At 44.3% G+C, this 15124-nt stretch overlaps 1 protein-coding gene across 1 annotated transcript; it reads left to right on the plus strand.

The window, feature by feature from the left end:
- The first annotated feature begins 2728 nt into the window (after positions 1 to 2728).
- Positions 2729 to 14593, plus strand: CRLF3 (cytokine receptor like factor 3). Its single transcript, XM_063456178.1, has 8 exons — positions 2729 to 2908; positions 7409 to 7616; positions 7980 to 8064; positions 8278 to 8455; positions 9086 to 9308; positions 10115 to 10247; positions 10574 to 10686; positions 13404 to 14593. Exons 1-8 carry the CDS (start codon positions 2789 to 2791, stop codon positions 13658 to 13660), a joined length of 1317 nt encoding a protein of 438 aa, XP_063312248.1. The 5' UTR covers positions 2729 to 2788; the 3' UTR covers positions 13661 to 14593.
- The last annotated feature ends 531 nt before the right edge of the window (positions 14594 to 15124 follow it).

Raw genomic sequence — 15124 nt, forward strand, 5'->3', positions numbered from 1 at the left:
ATACAGGGTGCAGTTCAATGCTGTAACTGTAATACAGGGTGACTGTAACCATATTGTTATTCATGGTGCAATTCCATACTGGAATTGTTAAACAGAGTTTAATTCTGTACAGCAAATATCAGACAGGGTGACTGCAATTATTTCATGGAGTTCAAATACACAGCGTTATTCCATAGAGTATAATCCCACACTAGACATGTGATATAGGGTGCAATCCCACACTAGACATGTTAAACATTGTAATCCCATAGAGCAGATGTTATACAGGGTAATTGCAAATCTTTACTGGAGCTGTTATACAGGGAGTGATCCCACATTGAGGTGTTATACAGGGAGTGATCCCATATTGAGGTGTTATACAGAGAGTGATCCCATATTGAGGTGTTATACAGAGAGTGATCCCATATTGAGGTGATATACAGGGAGTGATCCCATATTGAGGTGTTATACAGAGAGTGATCCCATATTGAGGTGTTATACAGAGAGTGATCCCATATTGAGGTGTTATACAGAGAGTGATCCCATATTGAGGTGTTATACAGAGTGTGATCCTATATTGAGGTGTTATACAGGAAGTGATCCCATATTGAGGTGTTATACAGGGAGTGATCCCATATTGAGGTGTTATACAGGGAGTGATCCCATATTGAGGTGTTATACAGAGAGTGATCCCATATTGAGGTGTTATACAGGGAGTGATCCCATATTGAGGTGTTATACAGAGTGTGATCCCATATTGAGGTGTTATACAGAGAGTGATCCCATATTGAGGTGTTATACAGGGAGTGATCCCATATTGAGGTGTTATACAGGGAGTGATCCTATATTGAGGTGTTATACAGGAAGTGATCCCATATTCAGGTGTTATACAGAGTATGATCCCATATTGAGGTGTTATACATGGAGTGATCCCATATTGAGGTGTTATACAGAGAGTGATCCCATATTGAGGTGTTATACAGAGTGTGATCCCATATTGAGGTGTTATACAGAGAGTGATCCCATATTGAGGTGTTATACAGGGAGTGATCCCATATTGAGGTGTTATACAGAGTGTGATCCCATATTGAGGTGTTATACAGAGTGTGATCCCATATTGAGGTGTTATACAGAGTGTGATCCCATATTGAGGTGTTATACAGGGAGTGATCCCATATTGAGGTGTTATACAGGGAGTGATCCCATATTGAGGTGTTATACAGAGAGTGATCCCATATTGAGGTGTTATACAGGGAGTGATCCCATATTGAGGTGTTATACAGAGTGTGATCCTATATTGAGGTGTTATACAGGAAGTGATCCCATATTGAGGTGTTATACAGGGAGTGATCCCATATTGAGGTGTTATACAGGGAGTGATCCCATATTGAGGTGTTATACAGAGAGTGATCCCATATTGAGGTGTTATACAGGGAGTGATCCCATATTGAGGTGTTATACAGAGTGTGATCCCATATTGAGGTGTTATACAGAGAGTGATCCCATATTGAGGTGTTATACAGGGAGTGATCCCATATTGAGGTGTTATACAGGGAGTGATCCTATATTGAGGTGTTATACAGGAAGTGATCCCATATTCAGGTGTTATACAGAGTATGATCCCATATTGAGGTGTTATACATGGAGTGATCCCATATTGAGGTGTTATACAGAGAGTGATCCCATATTGAGGTGTTATACAGAGTGTGATCCCATATTGAGGTGTTATACAGAGAGTGATCCCATATTGAGGTGTTATACAGGGAGTGATCCCATATTGAGGTGTTATACAGAGTGTGATCCCATATTGAGGTGTTATACAGAGTGTGATCCCATATTGAGGTGTTATACAGAGTGTGATCCCATATTGAGGTGTTATACAGGGAGTGATCCTATATTGAGGTGTTATACAGGAAGTGATCCCATATTCAGGTGTTATACAGAGTATGATCCCATATTGAGGTGTTATACATGGAGTGATCCCATATTGAGGTGTTATACAGAGAGTGATCCCATATTGAGGTGTTATACAGAGAGTGATCCCATATTGAGGTGTTATGGGGGGGGGGGGGTGTGATCCCACATTGAGGTGTTATACAGAGAGTGATCCCATATTGAGGTGTTATACAGGGAGTGATCCCATATTGAGGTGTTATACAGAGTGTGATCCCATATTGAGGTGTTATACAGAGTGTGATCCCATATTGAGGTGTTATACAGAGTGTGATCCCATATTGAGGTGTTATACAGGGAGTGATCCTATATTGAGGTGTTATACAGGGAGTGATCCCATATTCAGGTGTTATACAGGGAGTGATCCCATATTGAGGTGTTATACAGGGAGTGATCCCATATTGAGGTGTTATACAGGGAGTGATCCCATATTCAGGTGTTATACAGAGTGTGATCCCATATTGAGGTGTTATACATGGAGTGATCCCATATTGAGGTGTTATACAGGGAGTGATCCCATATTGAGGTGTTATACATGGAGTGATCCCATATTGAGGTGTTATACAGGGAGTGATCCCATATTGAGGTGTTATACATGGAGTGATCCCATATTGATGTGTTGTTATACAGAGAGTGATCCCATATTGAGGTGTTATACATGGAGTGATCCCATATTGATGTGTTGTTATACAGAGAGTGATCCCATATTGAGGTGTTATACAGGGAATAAAGGAAACTTATTTCTATCTAAGGACAGCTCTGTGGCCACGCCCCTCTCGCAGAGCATTCTGGGTTTTGTGGTTCCTGTCATTTCCGGCCGGTGGGTGCTGCTGGGCTCACTCAGAGCAGCTCGGGGATGGAGTCGGCGGATTTGGAGGCGCTTCTTATTGAGGCAAAGGAGAGCATGGAGGCCGCCAGGAACTACAGGACGGAGCTGCAACAGCGGCTACTGGGCCTCACCCAGGCTCGGAGGCAGGTTAGACAGCCACCTGGGGGCAAGGAGGCAGGTTAGACAGCCACCTGGGGGCAAGGAGGCAGGTTAGACAGCCACCTGGGGGCAAGGAGGCAAGTTAGACAGCCACCTGAGGGCAAGGAGGCAGGTTAGACAGCCACCTGGGGGCAAGGAGGCAGGTCAGACGGCCACCTGGGGGCAAGGAGGCAGGTTAGACAGCCTTCCTGGGGGCAAGGAGGCAGGATAGACAGCCACCCTGGGGGCAAGGAGGCAGGTTAGACAGCCACCCTGGGGGCAAGGAGGCAGGTTAGACAGCCACCTGAGGGCAAGGAGGCAGGTTAGACAGCCACCTGGGGGCAAGGAGGCAGGTCAGACGGCCACCTGGGGGCAAGGAGGCAGGTTAGACAGCCTTCCTGGGGGCAAGGAGGCAGGATAGACAGCCACCCTGGGGGCAAGGAGGCAGGTCAGACGGCCACCTGGGGGCAAGGAGGCAGGTTAGACAGCCTTCCTGGGGGCAAGGAGGCAGGTTAGACAGCCACCCTGGGGGCAAGGAGGCAGGTTAGACAGCCACCCTGGGGGCAAGGAGGCAGGTTAGACAGCCACCCTGGGGGCAAGGAGGCAGGTTAGACGGTCACCCTGGGGGCAAGGAGGCAGGATAGACAGCCACCACGGGGGCAAGGAGGCAGGTTAGACGGCCACCCTGGGGGCAAGGAGGCAGGATAGACGGCCACCCTGGGGGCAAGGAGGCAGGTTAGACGGCCACCCTGGGGGCAAGGAGGCAGGTTAGACGGCCACCCTGGGGGCAAGGAGGCAGGTTAGACGGCCACCCTGGGGGCAAGGAGGCAGGTTAGACGGCCACCCTTGGGGCAAGGAGGCAGGTTAGACGGCCACCCTTGGGGCAAGGAGGCAGGTTAGACGGCCACCCTTGGGGCAAGGAGGCAGGTTAGACGGCCACCCTTGGGGCAAGGAGGCAGGTTAGACGGCCACCCTTGGGGCAAGGAGGCAGGTTAGACGGCCACCCTTGGGGCAAGGAGGCAGGTTAGACGGCCACCCTTGGGGCAAGGAGGCAGGTTAGACGGCCACCCTTGGGGCAAGGAGGCAGGTTAGACGGCCACCCTGGGGGCAAGGAGGCAGGTTAGACGGCCACCCTGGGGGCAAGGAGGCAGGTTAGACGGCCACCCTGGGGGCAAGGAGGCAGGTTAGACGGCCACCCTGGGGGCAAGGAGGCAGGTTAGACGGCCACCCTGGGGGCAAGGAGGCAGGTTAGACGGCCACCCTGGGGGCAAGGAGGCAGGTTAGACGGCCACCCTGGGGGCAAGGAGGCAGGTTAGACGGCCACCCTGGGGGCAAGGAGGCAGGTTAGACGGCCACCCTGGGGGCAAGGAGGCAGGTTAGACGGCCACCCTGGGGGCAAGGAGGCAGGTTAGACGGCCACCCTGGGGGCAAGGAGGCAGGTTAGACGGCCACCCTGGGGGCAAGGAGGCAGGTTAGACGGCCACCCTGGGGGCAAGGAGGCAGGTTAGACGGCCACCCTGGGGGCAAGGAGGCAGGTTAGACGGCCACCCTGGGGGCAAGGAGGCAGGTTAGACGGCCACCCTGGGGGCAAGGAGGCAGGTTAGACGGCCACCCTGGGGGCAAGGAGGCAGGTTAGACGGCCACCCTGGGGGCAAGGAGGCAGGTTAGACGGCCACCCTGGGGGCAAGGAGGCAGGTTAGACGGCCACCCTGGGGGCAAGGAGGCAGGTTAGACGGCCACCCTGGGGGCAAGGAGGCAGGTTAGACGGCCACCCTGGGGGCAAGGAGGCAGGTTAGACGGCCACCCTGGGGGCAAGGAGGCAGGTTAGACGGCCACCCTGGGGGCAAGGAGGCAGGTTAGACGGCCACCCTGGGGGCAAGGAGGCAGGTTAGACGGCCACCCTGGGGGCAAGGAGGCAGGTTAGACGGCCACCACGGGGGCAAGGAGGCAGGTTAGACGGCCACCACGGGGGCAAGGAGGCAGGTTAGACGGCCACCACGGGGGCAAGGAGGCAGGTTAGACGGCCACCACGGGGGCAAGGAGGCAGGTTAAGGAACCACTATGGGCTGAGGGCCCAAGGGGACAGGTTAGGAGAGGAGAGTGGGTGTCTGAACCATGAGTGGGCACTTGTCGGCTTAGCTTGGGTGTAATGGTAGTATAAATGGATAGTGGGTAAAGGAAGGAATAAGGGGGTATATACTTGTGAACTGGTCAGTGGCAAAGTAGCAGTGGACAGACACCTACCTGCATGGGATATTGGGGGCAGAGAATGTGGTCAGATAGTGTGCAGTAGTGAACATAGGACAACTGAAAGGTGATGGAAATGCCTTTTTAATATAGGTGGATACACTGGGGGCAAAATGGGCAAACTGATACTAACATTACTCCACCCACTGCTAACACACCTAGTAAGCTTATTCAAATACCAGCCGACGTGTGAGAGGAAGGAAATTGGCAAAATATTGTGGCTTCTGTGGCTCTATATAGGCCTGGTGTTTTGGGGAGGGGGTTGCATTTTTTCTTCAACTTTGTTGTTTCCTTTGAGTTGAAACAGTTTAGCTCTGTTATTACCCCGATTCACTACATTCTGCAGCACTCAATGCTAGCACACATTCTCTGGCTTCCCCAAACATGCTATTTTAGTGGCACTGATACATCAAGTTTTTACCATATTTAAGACTTTAATTTATATGTAAAGGTCTCAAACTGCATAGCTGATAACAGTGGCAGACCTGAGACCCTGTGTTCCTTTGGTACAAGATGAGATCTCAGAAATTTGTATCAGTTGAGATTCTTCTGTGAAAACTGGATAATTACCCTGTGATAATAAAACAAACACAAACAAATGTATTGTTTTAAACAGTATGTAACGCACATTTTTTTTAAAATTTTATTTTTTACAATTTTAACTGTAACAATATTACAAGGTTTCAGTTTGTAAAAATATGTAAAATAAAAATGACATGATTGTGATGCAAAGTGGCACATTTACTTACGAGAACATGGCTTAATCATTCAGCAACCTGACAATTTCCTGTCTTGTAGACTTACTTTGAACAATTGTAAGAAAATGCTATATAGTTCCTCTTTGCTGATTTCCTGTTAAATGTTTTCAAACGTATCATTGTGGGGACATTTTTTGGTAATGAAAATAAAATTAGTGTTTAATTCCCTATTGGATTATGAAATAGCATTTTAAGGTTAGAGGAAATTTGCAGGTCCTTTTTGCGGTTGTGAAATGAGATGATACAAAGCCAATTGACATACATTTCAGGAACAATATATGGGATTAATATCTTATCGGTTGCTAAGTGAGAACAGTCAATCGCACCCATGGCAGACACAGATGTATATGCACCTTTCTGAAACGGAAACACTGCTTATTTGAGACGTTAAAATCTAAATGAAAAAGATTTGGTGCCTGATTGTGTCACTTCCTCTCCGCAGCTCTGCTGAACATTAGGGAAACTATTTTAACGAGACATTAAAATGGCAGCCTTCACACACAACATATGTAGTAGGTTCCCTAAGTTGCAAGTATTTCATTGAGCCCTGCTATTGGTGAATTGCATGCTGCAATGATTTAGAGGGAATTCTGTATTGGGTACCTCCACAACCAACACACATTCTGTTTAAGAACTGTCATCACGTAATCTCTTTGCATTGATCTCTAAAACAGAAGAACTTTGTGTTAGACATGTTTTGAATAATACATTTTCAGTTTACCTGCTGCTAAATGATTTCAACTATTGGGTATTTAGGACAGGACTGTTTATTCACTGAGAGATATGATGAATTTAAAATTGGGTTTGCTGGGATTAGGACAAAATATCTGAGTTATGGGATTTATTTTTTATTTTTTTTGTGGTTGAAGGTTTCCAGCCCTGCTGTTTAGAGCTACATTTTACACATTTAGTTTTAGCTCCCTTTTAGTTAATAAAAACTGTCTTTTACTACCCCGCATAATTTTTAAAACACGTAAAGAAAAATGTAAGTTACAAATTGATCAACTGATCAGGATCAGAGAACGAGCAATTCAATAAATATTCTTTAATGGCATAAACTTCCATCTGCTTTGCTGTGGAATCATTCCGGATATAGGTTGTCAGCCTCTGTGGTGGGGGCTGGGCAGATTTCTAATATGACACCATATCTAGCTAGGCGGATTTAGTGACATGTTTGGATTGGTTTTGTTTGTTTATTGCCAGAACTTGTGTTGGTATTAAAATATGCTGCTATACAAATCCCATCTTATATGGGCCTTGCTGCTCGGATGTGGTTTAAAACACTCACGATCTTAACTGCAAAGGCTGTTTTCCAGATCTTATTTTTTTTTTTTTGGGGGGGGGGGGGGGGGGGGGGGGGAGAATTAGGGTGCATTTAAGTGACTTTTCAGGTGGGTTGAGCCCCTGATAACTGTATGCATAGTGAGTTCACTGACCTAAGGGTTTTCAGGATGGTCTGTCCTGTTTTAGCAGGATTTTAAAAGGGTTTTCTACCATTGTGCAGATCAAAGACAGCGCAGCGCAGACTCGGGACACCTTGAAGCAGCACTTCTTGGATGTCAAAGGGGCCGTGATAAAACTGCTGGATGAGAGGCTGCAAGCTCTCATACAAGAAGTAGACACCATTGAACAAGAAAACATTAAGCCACTTGATGAATGTCGAAAGCTTTTGGAACAAGGGGTCAGCACGGCTGAGGACCTGCTAAAGGAGGGTGAGTACACACTAAAACATCTGTTTTCTGGCACTTGGTAAAACAGTGATGGTCTTAATACTGGCTGAGCTTCAAGGAGAATTCAGTCTAGAAATCCTTGATGTGGCAAGCTTCGCTATCACTGTTCTAAGATATTCAGGTCCTCGTTAATAATGGATTATAACAGCAAATCCATATGTCTCTAAACCTATCGCCAGTCTGACCACATTGTTCCATATGAAGCTGTCTTCAGTATGTTAGTGTATCGACTAACTACCCCTTTTAATAAATTATTCCCTGCATCTCTATACTCCGACTTTTTGCAAGAAGAGGTTGGATGTTTGGATATAAGTGCATTTCAATATTTATTTATTTTTCTCCCAGGAGAGATTGCATTATCGTGTATGGCTCGGGAACCAGAGAACTTGTGCAATTTTACCAATAAAGCTATGCATATTCAACTCGACAGGTAAGAACTGGTGTTATTGTAGCATGTGGCGGAGTGATTGGCTAGTTTAAATTTAAAGTTTAAACTTTGGGGAATTTAATGTGAATTTCAAATCTTATGGCAAAATATATATATATATTTTTTTTTTTTTTGCTATTTTGACCTAAAACCGAAAATACACATTAAGAATTTTGTACAGTCCAGTCAGTGTAATGTTCTTTTTGTATGTTTTAGTTTGCCAGAAGTTCCCTCCTTAGTGGAAGCCCCGTGCCTCTCTGCCCAGCTAGATGACTCATTTTTATCAGCTGCTCGAAATCACATATCAAAACACTGTACTGTGGCCTCCAGGCCCCCAATACTGATCGAGGAACTTATTGAGAGACCAGGTGCTATTCTTGTGAGATGGTGCAAGGTTAGTACAAACTAAGATCATAGAAATGTTTATTTTACATTACAGCTTGTACAACAAAACCCCCCAAACCTAGTGGTGCGGGTTTTTAAAAATAATACTTTTCTTTGCCTTTGAATTCTGCCAAGTTAAGAAGTTAGGAAATTACTGAGAAGTATTTGCTGTTTGATAATATGTATCATTACACGTTGTTTCTTGGTTATTAATTATTATTATTATTGGTATTTTTATAGCACCAACTTATTTCGCATTGCTTTACAATATTATTAAGGAGGGAAATTTAACAGTTCTGCTGTGATTCTCACATGCACAGGTTGGAGAGAGTGCACTGTTCTGACTCCCTATTTTTTTGTATTTCTGAGACCTATCATTCTTGTTTTATTGTGTAGAAAAAAACTTTAGCAAACTTCTCTTCTTAGAGCAATCGGCAGCATTTTCTGGGGGAGAGTCTCAGTCTTAATGCAGCTATTTCATGTAACGAGATCCCGGACTAAGGAATATAAAGCTCAGCCTTAAGCAAAGTACCTGGCTTATCTCATTACACGCTCTCTGGAACATTCCTGTTTGTAAATTAGCAACATTTTTACAGTGAGTAATGCATGAATGAACTAATATGCTTATTTCCATCATTAGGTAGATGATGAATTTGTAGCTCATGATTACCGCCTGCAGTGTCGCAAAAACGTGGCCAGTCACTTCGAAGATGTGTATGTTGGTTCTGAGTCCGAATTTATTGTCCTGCACATAGACCCCAATACTGATTACCAGTTCAGGGTGTGCGGCCGAGGTGACGGGCGACACGAGTGGAGTCCGTGGAGTGTTTCTCAGCTAGGGAAAACCACCTTGGTCCCTCACGGTATGTTTACACATTGTTACAGAGTACAATATTTTGCTTGCCGTAGTAGGCCCACTCAGATATCAAGCATTGTTAAAGCAGATTGTTAGTTTTTCGTAACCATAAAAATGTTATGAAGAAATGCCTTCACTCAGGGAAGCCCACAGAGACTGTCTGTTTTCGAACACTGTCTGACCCCAAGGTGTATGTATTTGGCTGAAGGATCCTGTCGTATACGAAAGGTAGGGATAAGTCGTTCTTGTCTTTGCGGCATGTTTGCCTAAGGCATTAACTGAGCGTTTTATATAGCTGTGTCTCAGTTGTCTGCTAGTCAGCCAGGGAAGGCTAAGATTTGCACAGCATGAGCCCCATGCAGCCCACTTGTGTCACTCAAATACTTGTATCGTAAAAGGGGAACTTATAGATTCCTGCTCTGACATGACATTTATTAACCCCTTAAGGACCAAACTTCTGGAATAAAATGGAATCATGACATGTCACACATGTCATGTGTCCTTAAGAGGTTAATGGCAGATTTTTAACTGCAAGAATGATTGTATAACTTTTTCATTTTCAGCACCGTTTGTTAAAATTACAGCGTTGTAAGAAATGGTGTGCAATCGACACCTTGAATTCAAACCTATTCAATGAGCATAGATGGTTGTGGTGCTTGGAATTTTGCTTTCAAAGGCAGCAGAGTTGTCTCTGCTCATTATTAAAATGAATCTGTTGTCCCCAATACATGTGGATAACCAGTTCACTGTTGAATAGCTATATATTCCAGATTTGTTTTGGCTGGCTTGACCTCTACACAATTTCTTTGATAGAATGGTGCAGCGGCTTTGAGGGGTACAGTCTGAGCAGCCGGAGAAACATTGCACTTCGAAATGATTCCGTCAGCCACGAAGTCCTGTACTCGAAAGCTGCCACTTATTCCTCTGGGCAAACCCTGACATTCCGGTAAGAGTCCGGTATCATGAAAGGAACGTTACATGGTTTAATATAAAACATAGTGGTACAAGCAGACAAATGGTGTTTGCGTGTTTTTTTTTGTTTGTTTGTTTGTTTGTTTTTCAAACATGTAATTAGAATAGAGAAATGGTTTTTTTTTTTTTTTTTTTAATAGTGGAAATAAAATTATTTTTATCGTTGCCTCTCTATAAATTACTCTATTGATGATGATTTATGATTCGACAGGAAGTCAAGATGGAGGTGGTTCCATGTGCTTGAGAAAAACCATGTCCATAATGCAAAGCCAGCTTTTAATATACCTTTTGTTTTTGCAGGGTTGAGAGTGTTGGGCAGTTGGATAAGCGTGACAGCATTGGCGTTTGTGTGGAACCTCAGTCTGGATACGAGTCATTACAGCGAGATAAGGCTGTGTGTATTAGTACAAGTGGTAAGTTCACATCACAGAGGAGGTTTCAGATATATTATATTACATGGGCTGACCATTCTGTCAACAGGCAGAACATGTTTTGGAATCACATAATATATGGATTTCAATGTCATCCGTGCTAATTTTCTTCTGTAATGAAGAGTTAACGCACTGGTCGCCTCTGCAAAGTCTGGGGCAACCTAATCATGAGCATCTTGAGACTAGTGGGAGTTGCACTCCAGAGTGTCACTTGCCTCTATTTTATTAATAGCAGCTTAAGTAGCTGCTGCCTGTGCCTGTAACTCCCACTGGTCTCAGGCAGCACTGGCATTTGTAGTCATTGCCTTACAATAAAGTCCTCTACTTCCTTAACTTTGTAGATGTAAAAAACAGATAAAATTCGTATGTTGTAATACCTTTTTTTATTGGCCTAACAGAATTTTTTAGTGACAAGCTTTCGGGATAACCTCCCTTTCTCAAGTCTGAAGCATTTCTGAGCAAGACGACACATAGAATTCAAAGTTGAGTTGTGATATAGGGGTTAAAGCAACATGAGTGTAGATAAGACACAGGTTTGGTAGAAAATAGACACCATCTTTGTAGAGGGTCATAAATATCTTACTGAAGAGCAGAGTGAGGGGGGAGAGAGGGAAAAGAAAAACACAAACAAACAAGCAGACAGTGCAGAGGATGGTACACTTTATACATGCACACACACACACACACACAACATAAGAAACACATACACTTTCCTTAACTTTGTAATAGGTTTTGCAATAATCGACCCCTCTTGACCCAGCCAAGCGGAAGAAGTCCTGTAGTTCAGCTTTCTAGCAATCGGGAGAGCAAGTTAGAATTAATGAGAATTAGGAGGAGATATAATTACATGATTTTGCTATTTCGTGCTGACAACTCATGATTTTATAAGCCACAGAGGTGAGTATTGGTTGATATAACAAACTGCAGAGACATAGTCCGTGCATGTGCAAATGCAGGCGTTGACCTGATATTTGGAGAAACTCAGAATTGCAAATAGTTCCATAGCATTGATATGTAGGGGACAGACCCTCGCAGTAAGCACCCCAAACATGAAGGCTAGCGTCTGAGTCTATGGTAAACTCCAGTTGAGATCTGAAGATGGCCCTGTCATTTCAGGTGTCCATTTTGTAGATCCACCAGCGAAATTTGCTCTTCGTTTCACGATCAATGGTGATGAGACTTGGAGACAAAGCGCTGTTGCGCAAGTGGGCGCTCTTCAAGCGCTGGAATGACCAGTAATGAAGGGGCGCCGGGAATACCGATTGAATTGATGAGACCTGGACACCAATTATCCGGGCTACATACCTGACCGTGATCTGAGGACGGCAAAGGACCCAATATAAATTTCTGCGGATAGTTTGCACTTTGGCTATCGGAAGGCTTAGATTTGGTTTCAGAATAAACCATGAAGCCCAGGAATTCCAACTTCCGGAATGGAGTAAGCCAAGACTTCTCCCAATGGATGAGGAAATCCAGGTGAGACAGCAGATCTATCAACCAATGAAAGTGAAGGTAAAGAATGGTTTGATTTTGAGCAATGACCAGGATGTCAACCAAGCTGTGACTGGTCACTTTTTGTCAAGTTTGGTGGAGCACCAAGGCTCTGCCAAGCTCTGATATGGAAGACATGCAGACAACTACAGCTGACGTCTCTGACAAAAACAGAGCAGATCCCTAGATTCTACCAATACCGATATCAACAGGCAAACTTCCTTCAGATCGAGTTTTGCTAGTTAATCGTCAATCCAGAGCATTCTTGACCATAGATTGATTAATTTCCTTAGGGGCACTTGTACCTTTGCGTCGGCTGCGTAACAGATGGCCCTAGAGTCAGAATCCGACTTGTCCACAGCATCCTCTCCAAACCCAATTTTCTGAGTCAGTCGCACTCTCTGTGCTCTGTCACATTTCCATTGCTGCACCCAAGGACTGGAAAGGGTTAATCACCCAAGCTAGGCCAGCTACAGAAAGGGAGAAATAAAATAAGGGAAGAAACCACAAGGGGAGCTCACCAGGGGACAGGCAGCAATTGGGAGGGAGCAACGAAAAAACCAGCAGGGAGCTGGAGAGCCAAGAGGATGGATGGCCACCACCACCACCAATTCACGTGAAAATCAGAGGCCAAATAGGTCCCGAACCACAATATATATACTATTGAAGAGGATCATTGATCAGGGTAGAGAGGAAAGATCTGAATGGAAAAAAATAGTTGAGTGCCAGGTAGGGCAAAAGGTCAGGGAAGATAGGAGAGAGCCCCAAGTGAAGGGCCCCCCAGAGAGCCAGGTAAGGTAATGGGTAAAATATTGACAGGCAAATAGAGCCAATAAAACATTCCAACTCAGTTTTGTAATAAGGTATCTTGGTGTAAGTGATGGGGGTAGTGGCTAGTATTATACAGGGATCTGAATGGGGATTGTCTCGGTCATTCTGTATGTTGGGGAGGGGAGAGGTGTGTCTTGCAGGGGTGAGAGTGAACTCTAGCAGCCTCAGGAACTGCTAGAGTTCACACTTGTGAGATTTGGAGTGTTGCTGTGGTAACCGGACGTTATAATTGGGTGAAGGCTTTCGCTGACTGGCTATAAATTCTTGCAGACCAGTGGTTGAAGACAACTGGTCTATATATTGGTAAATGCCCTTCAGTCTTGTGGCCAGCAGATGGCGTGTGTGAGTAGTTATTCCTGTCTTTTTTTTTTTTTTAGGTGCTGTGTTTGTAAATGGTAAAGAGATGACGAATCAGCTTCCTCCCATCACTCCCGGATCCACAATCACATTTGACATGGAAGTTGTAAGTTTGGGAACATCCAATAACAATGAGGGGCCGATCCACAAGCGAAGAGTAACTATTGGCTCCAACAATCGAGAAGTTGTTTTTGATTGGATGCTGGAGCAGATCTGTGACTCTCTCTATTTTGGCTGTTCGTTCACTCACTCTGGGTGGAAAGTCCTCGTGTTTTAATGGAGCCTGGTGCGATACAAGAGCTATATTCCGTTATTTGTATTTGAATCTTTATTTCCTACACTCCTGAGAACTTGCAGCATGAACTAAGAATCCTTTAAAAGGATCTTCTCAGCTTAAGGCATGTGCTGTTATTACGTAATATCAATTTAACTTAATGCTGGATTAGAAACTATGCAGTTTTACTTGAGAGCTGGCAATCCTGTTTCATCAAATATCTGCCTGAAGTCTTTAGTATTTGTGGTTGAATCACCAAAAACCACCAGGCTTGGGTGGTTAAAGCAATATGTAAACTTGCCAACTAAGAAGGCATATTCACTGGCACCACACTCTATTTTCATATGTTGAAGGTCCAGTCCTGAGCCATCTGTTTAGATCCCAGTAATATGAATGTCTATTTTTCCAGTTTTGTATGCTTTGCGTGTCTATTCAGTATTTAATTAGCCTTTAGAGCCCCTGCTGTCATTCAGAAACCTTCCACGTTTACAGCTTGACACTCAGAGCATTTATATATATAGTCTCTATTTTTCTACCTTATCCTGTTCCAATGCTATACAATGTCAAGAAGTGCAGTCCTATGTGCGTGGCAGTTTACATGTGTTTTGCTTTGTGACATTTCTCTTATTTTATATAAACTTTACATCCAAGGTTTCAAACAGCAGAGGTAGCTCACAGTATTTAACTGTTCAGTAGCAGGACTAAATCAGAGAGCCCTTGTCAGTATTTTACAATCAACCCATGGCACAATTACCCAATGGGATAGCTCTCCTCCCCTCGTAGTTTTCATACTTGGTATATGATCAGGCACGAAAAAATACGCTATGGCAGGATTATGGTACCACCTTACTACTTATAGCCTATCAGAGCTTTAACAGATGGTATGACTATAAGGAAGTGTTTTATCTTTGCCTTAGCCAGTTTAATACTGAATGGAAGGACAGTGCCAGGAAACACTCTAGGCACGATAACCAATTCAAAGAGATGAAATGGCTATAGAAACCAATTTCCCTTTAATGCTGCCATGGTAAAATAATCCGGAAGAGAAAACATTGGTGAATACAGAAACTACTTTCTCCTATTTAAGTAGTCAGTGTTTTGTTTCAAGCAATGTGCTGCTGTGTAATGCAGTACTGTACCACAACCCAGCCTGCTTGGAAGTGAATAGGATGTGTCATTAGCACACATTGTTATTTTACTGTTAAAATAAGTAGTTGTTGCATTCATTTGCTGAAAGCACTCTGACACAAGCCAGATGTCGTCACAGACCACTGGGACACAGTTAAGAGGGCAAACCATTGCAAAATGGGACCGGGGTACTCAACATCATAGCCACTACAGTAGGCTGTAGTGACTGATACTTTGAGTAATCTTTTTTCATTCAAAACAGAATTGCAAAAATGGCTAATTTTATAAATTCCTTTACTTGGCGCAGCCTTTGTGGTCTATATTTCTAATTTGGTAAAA

Source organism: Pelobates fuscus, chromosome 5, assembly GCF_036172605.1.
Source record: "Pelobates fuscus isolate aPelFus1 chromosome 5, aPelFus1.pri, whole genome shotgun sequence".
Lineage (NCBI taxonomy): Eukaryota > Metazoa > Chordata > Amphibia > Anura > Pelobatidae > Pelobates > Pelobates fuscus.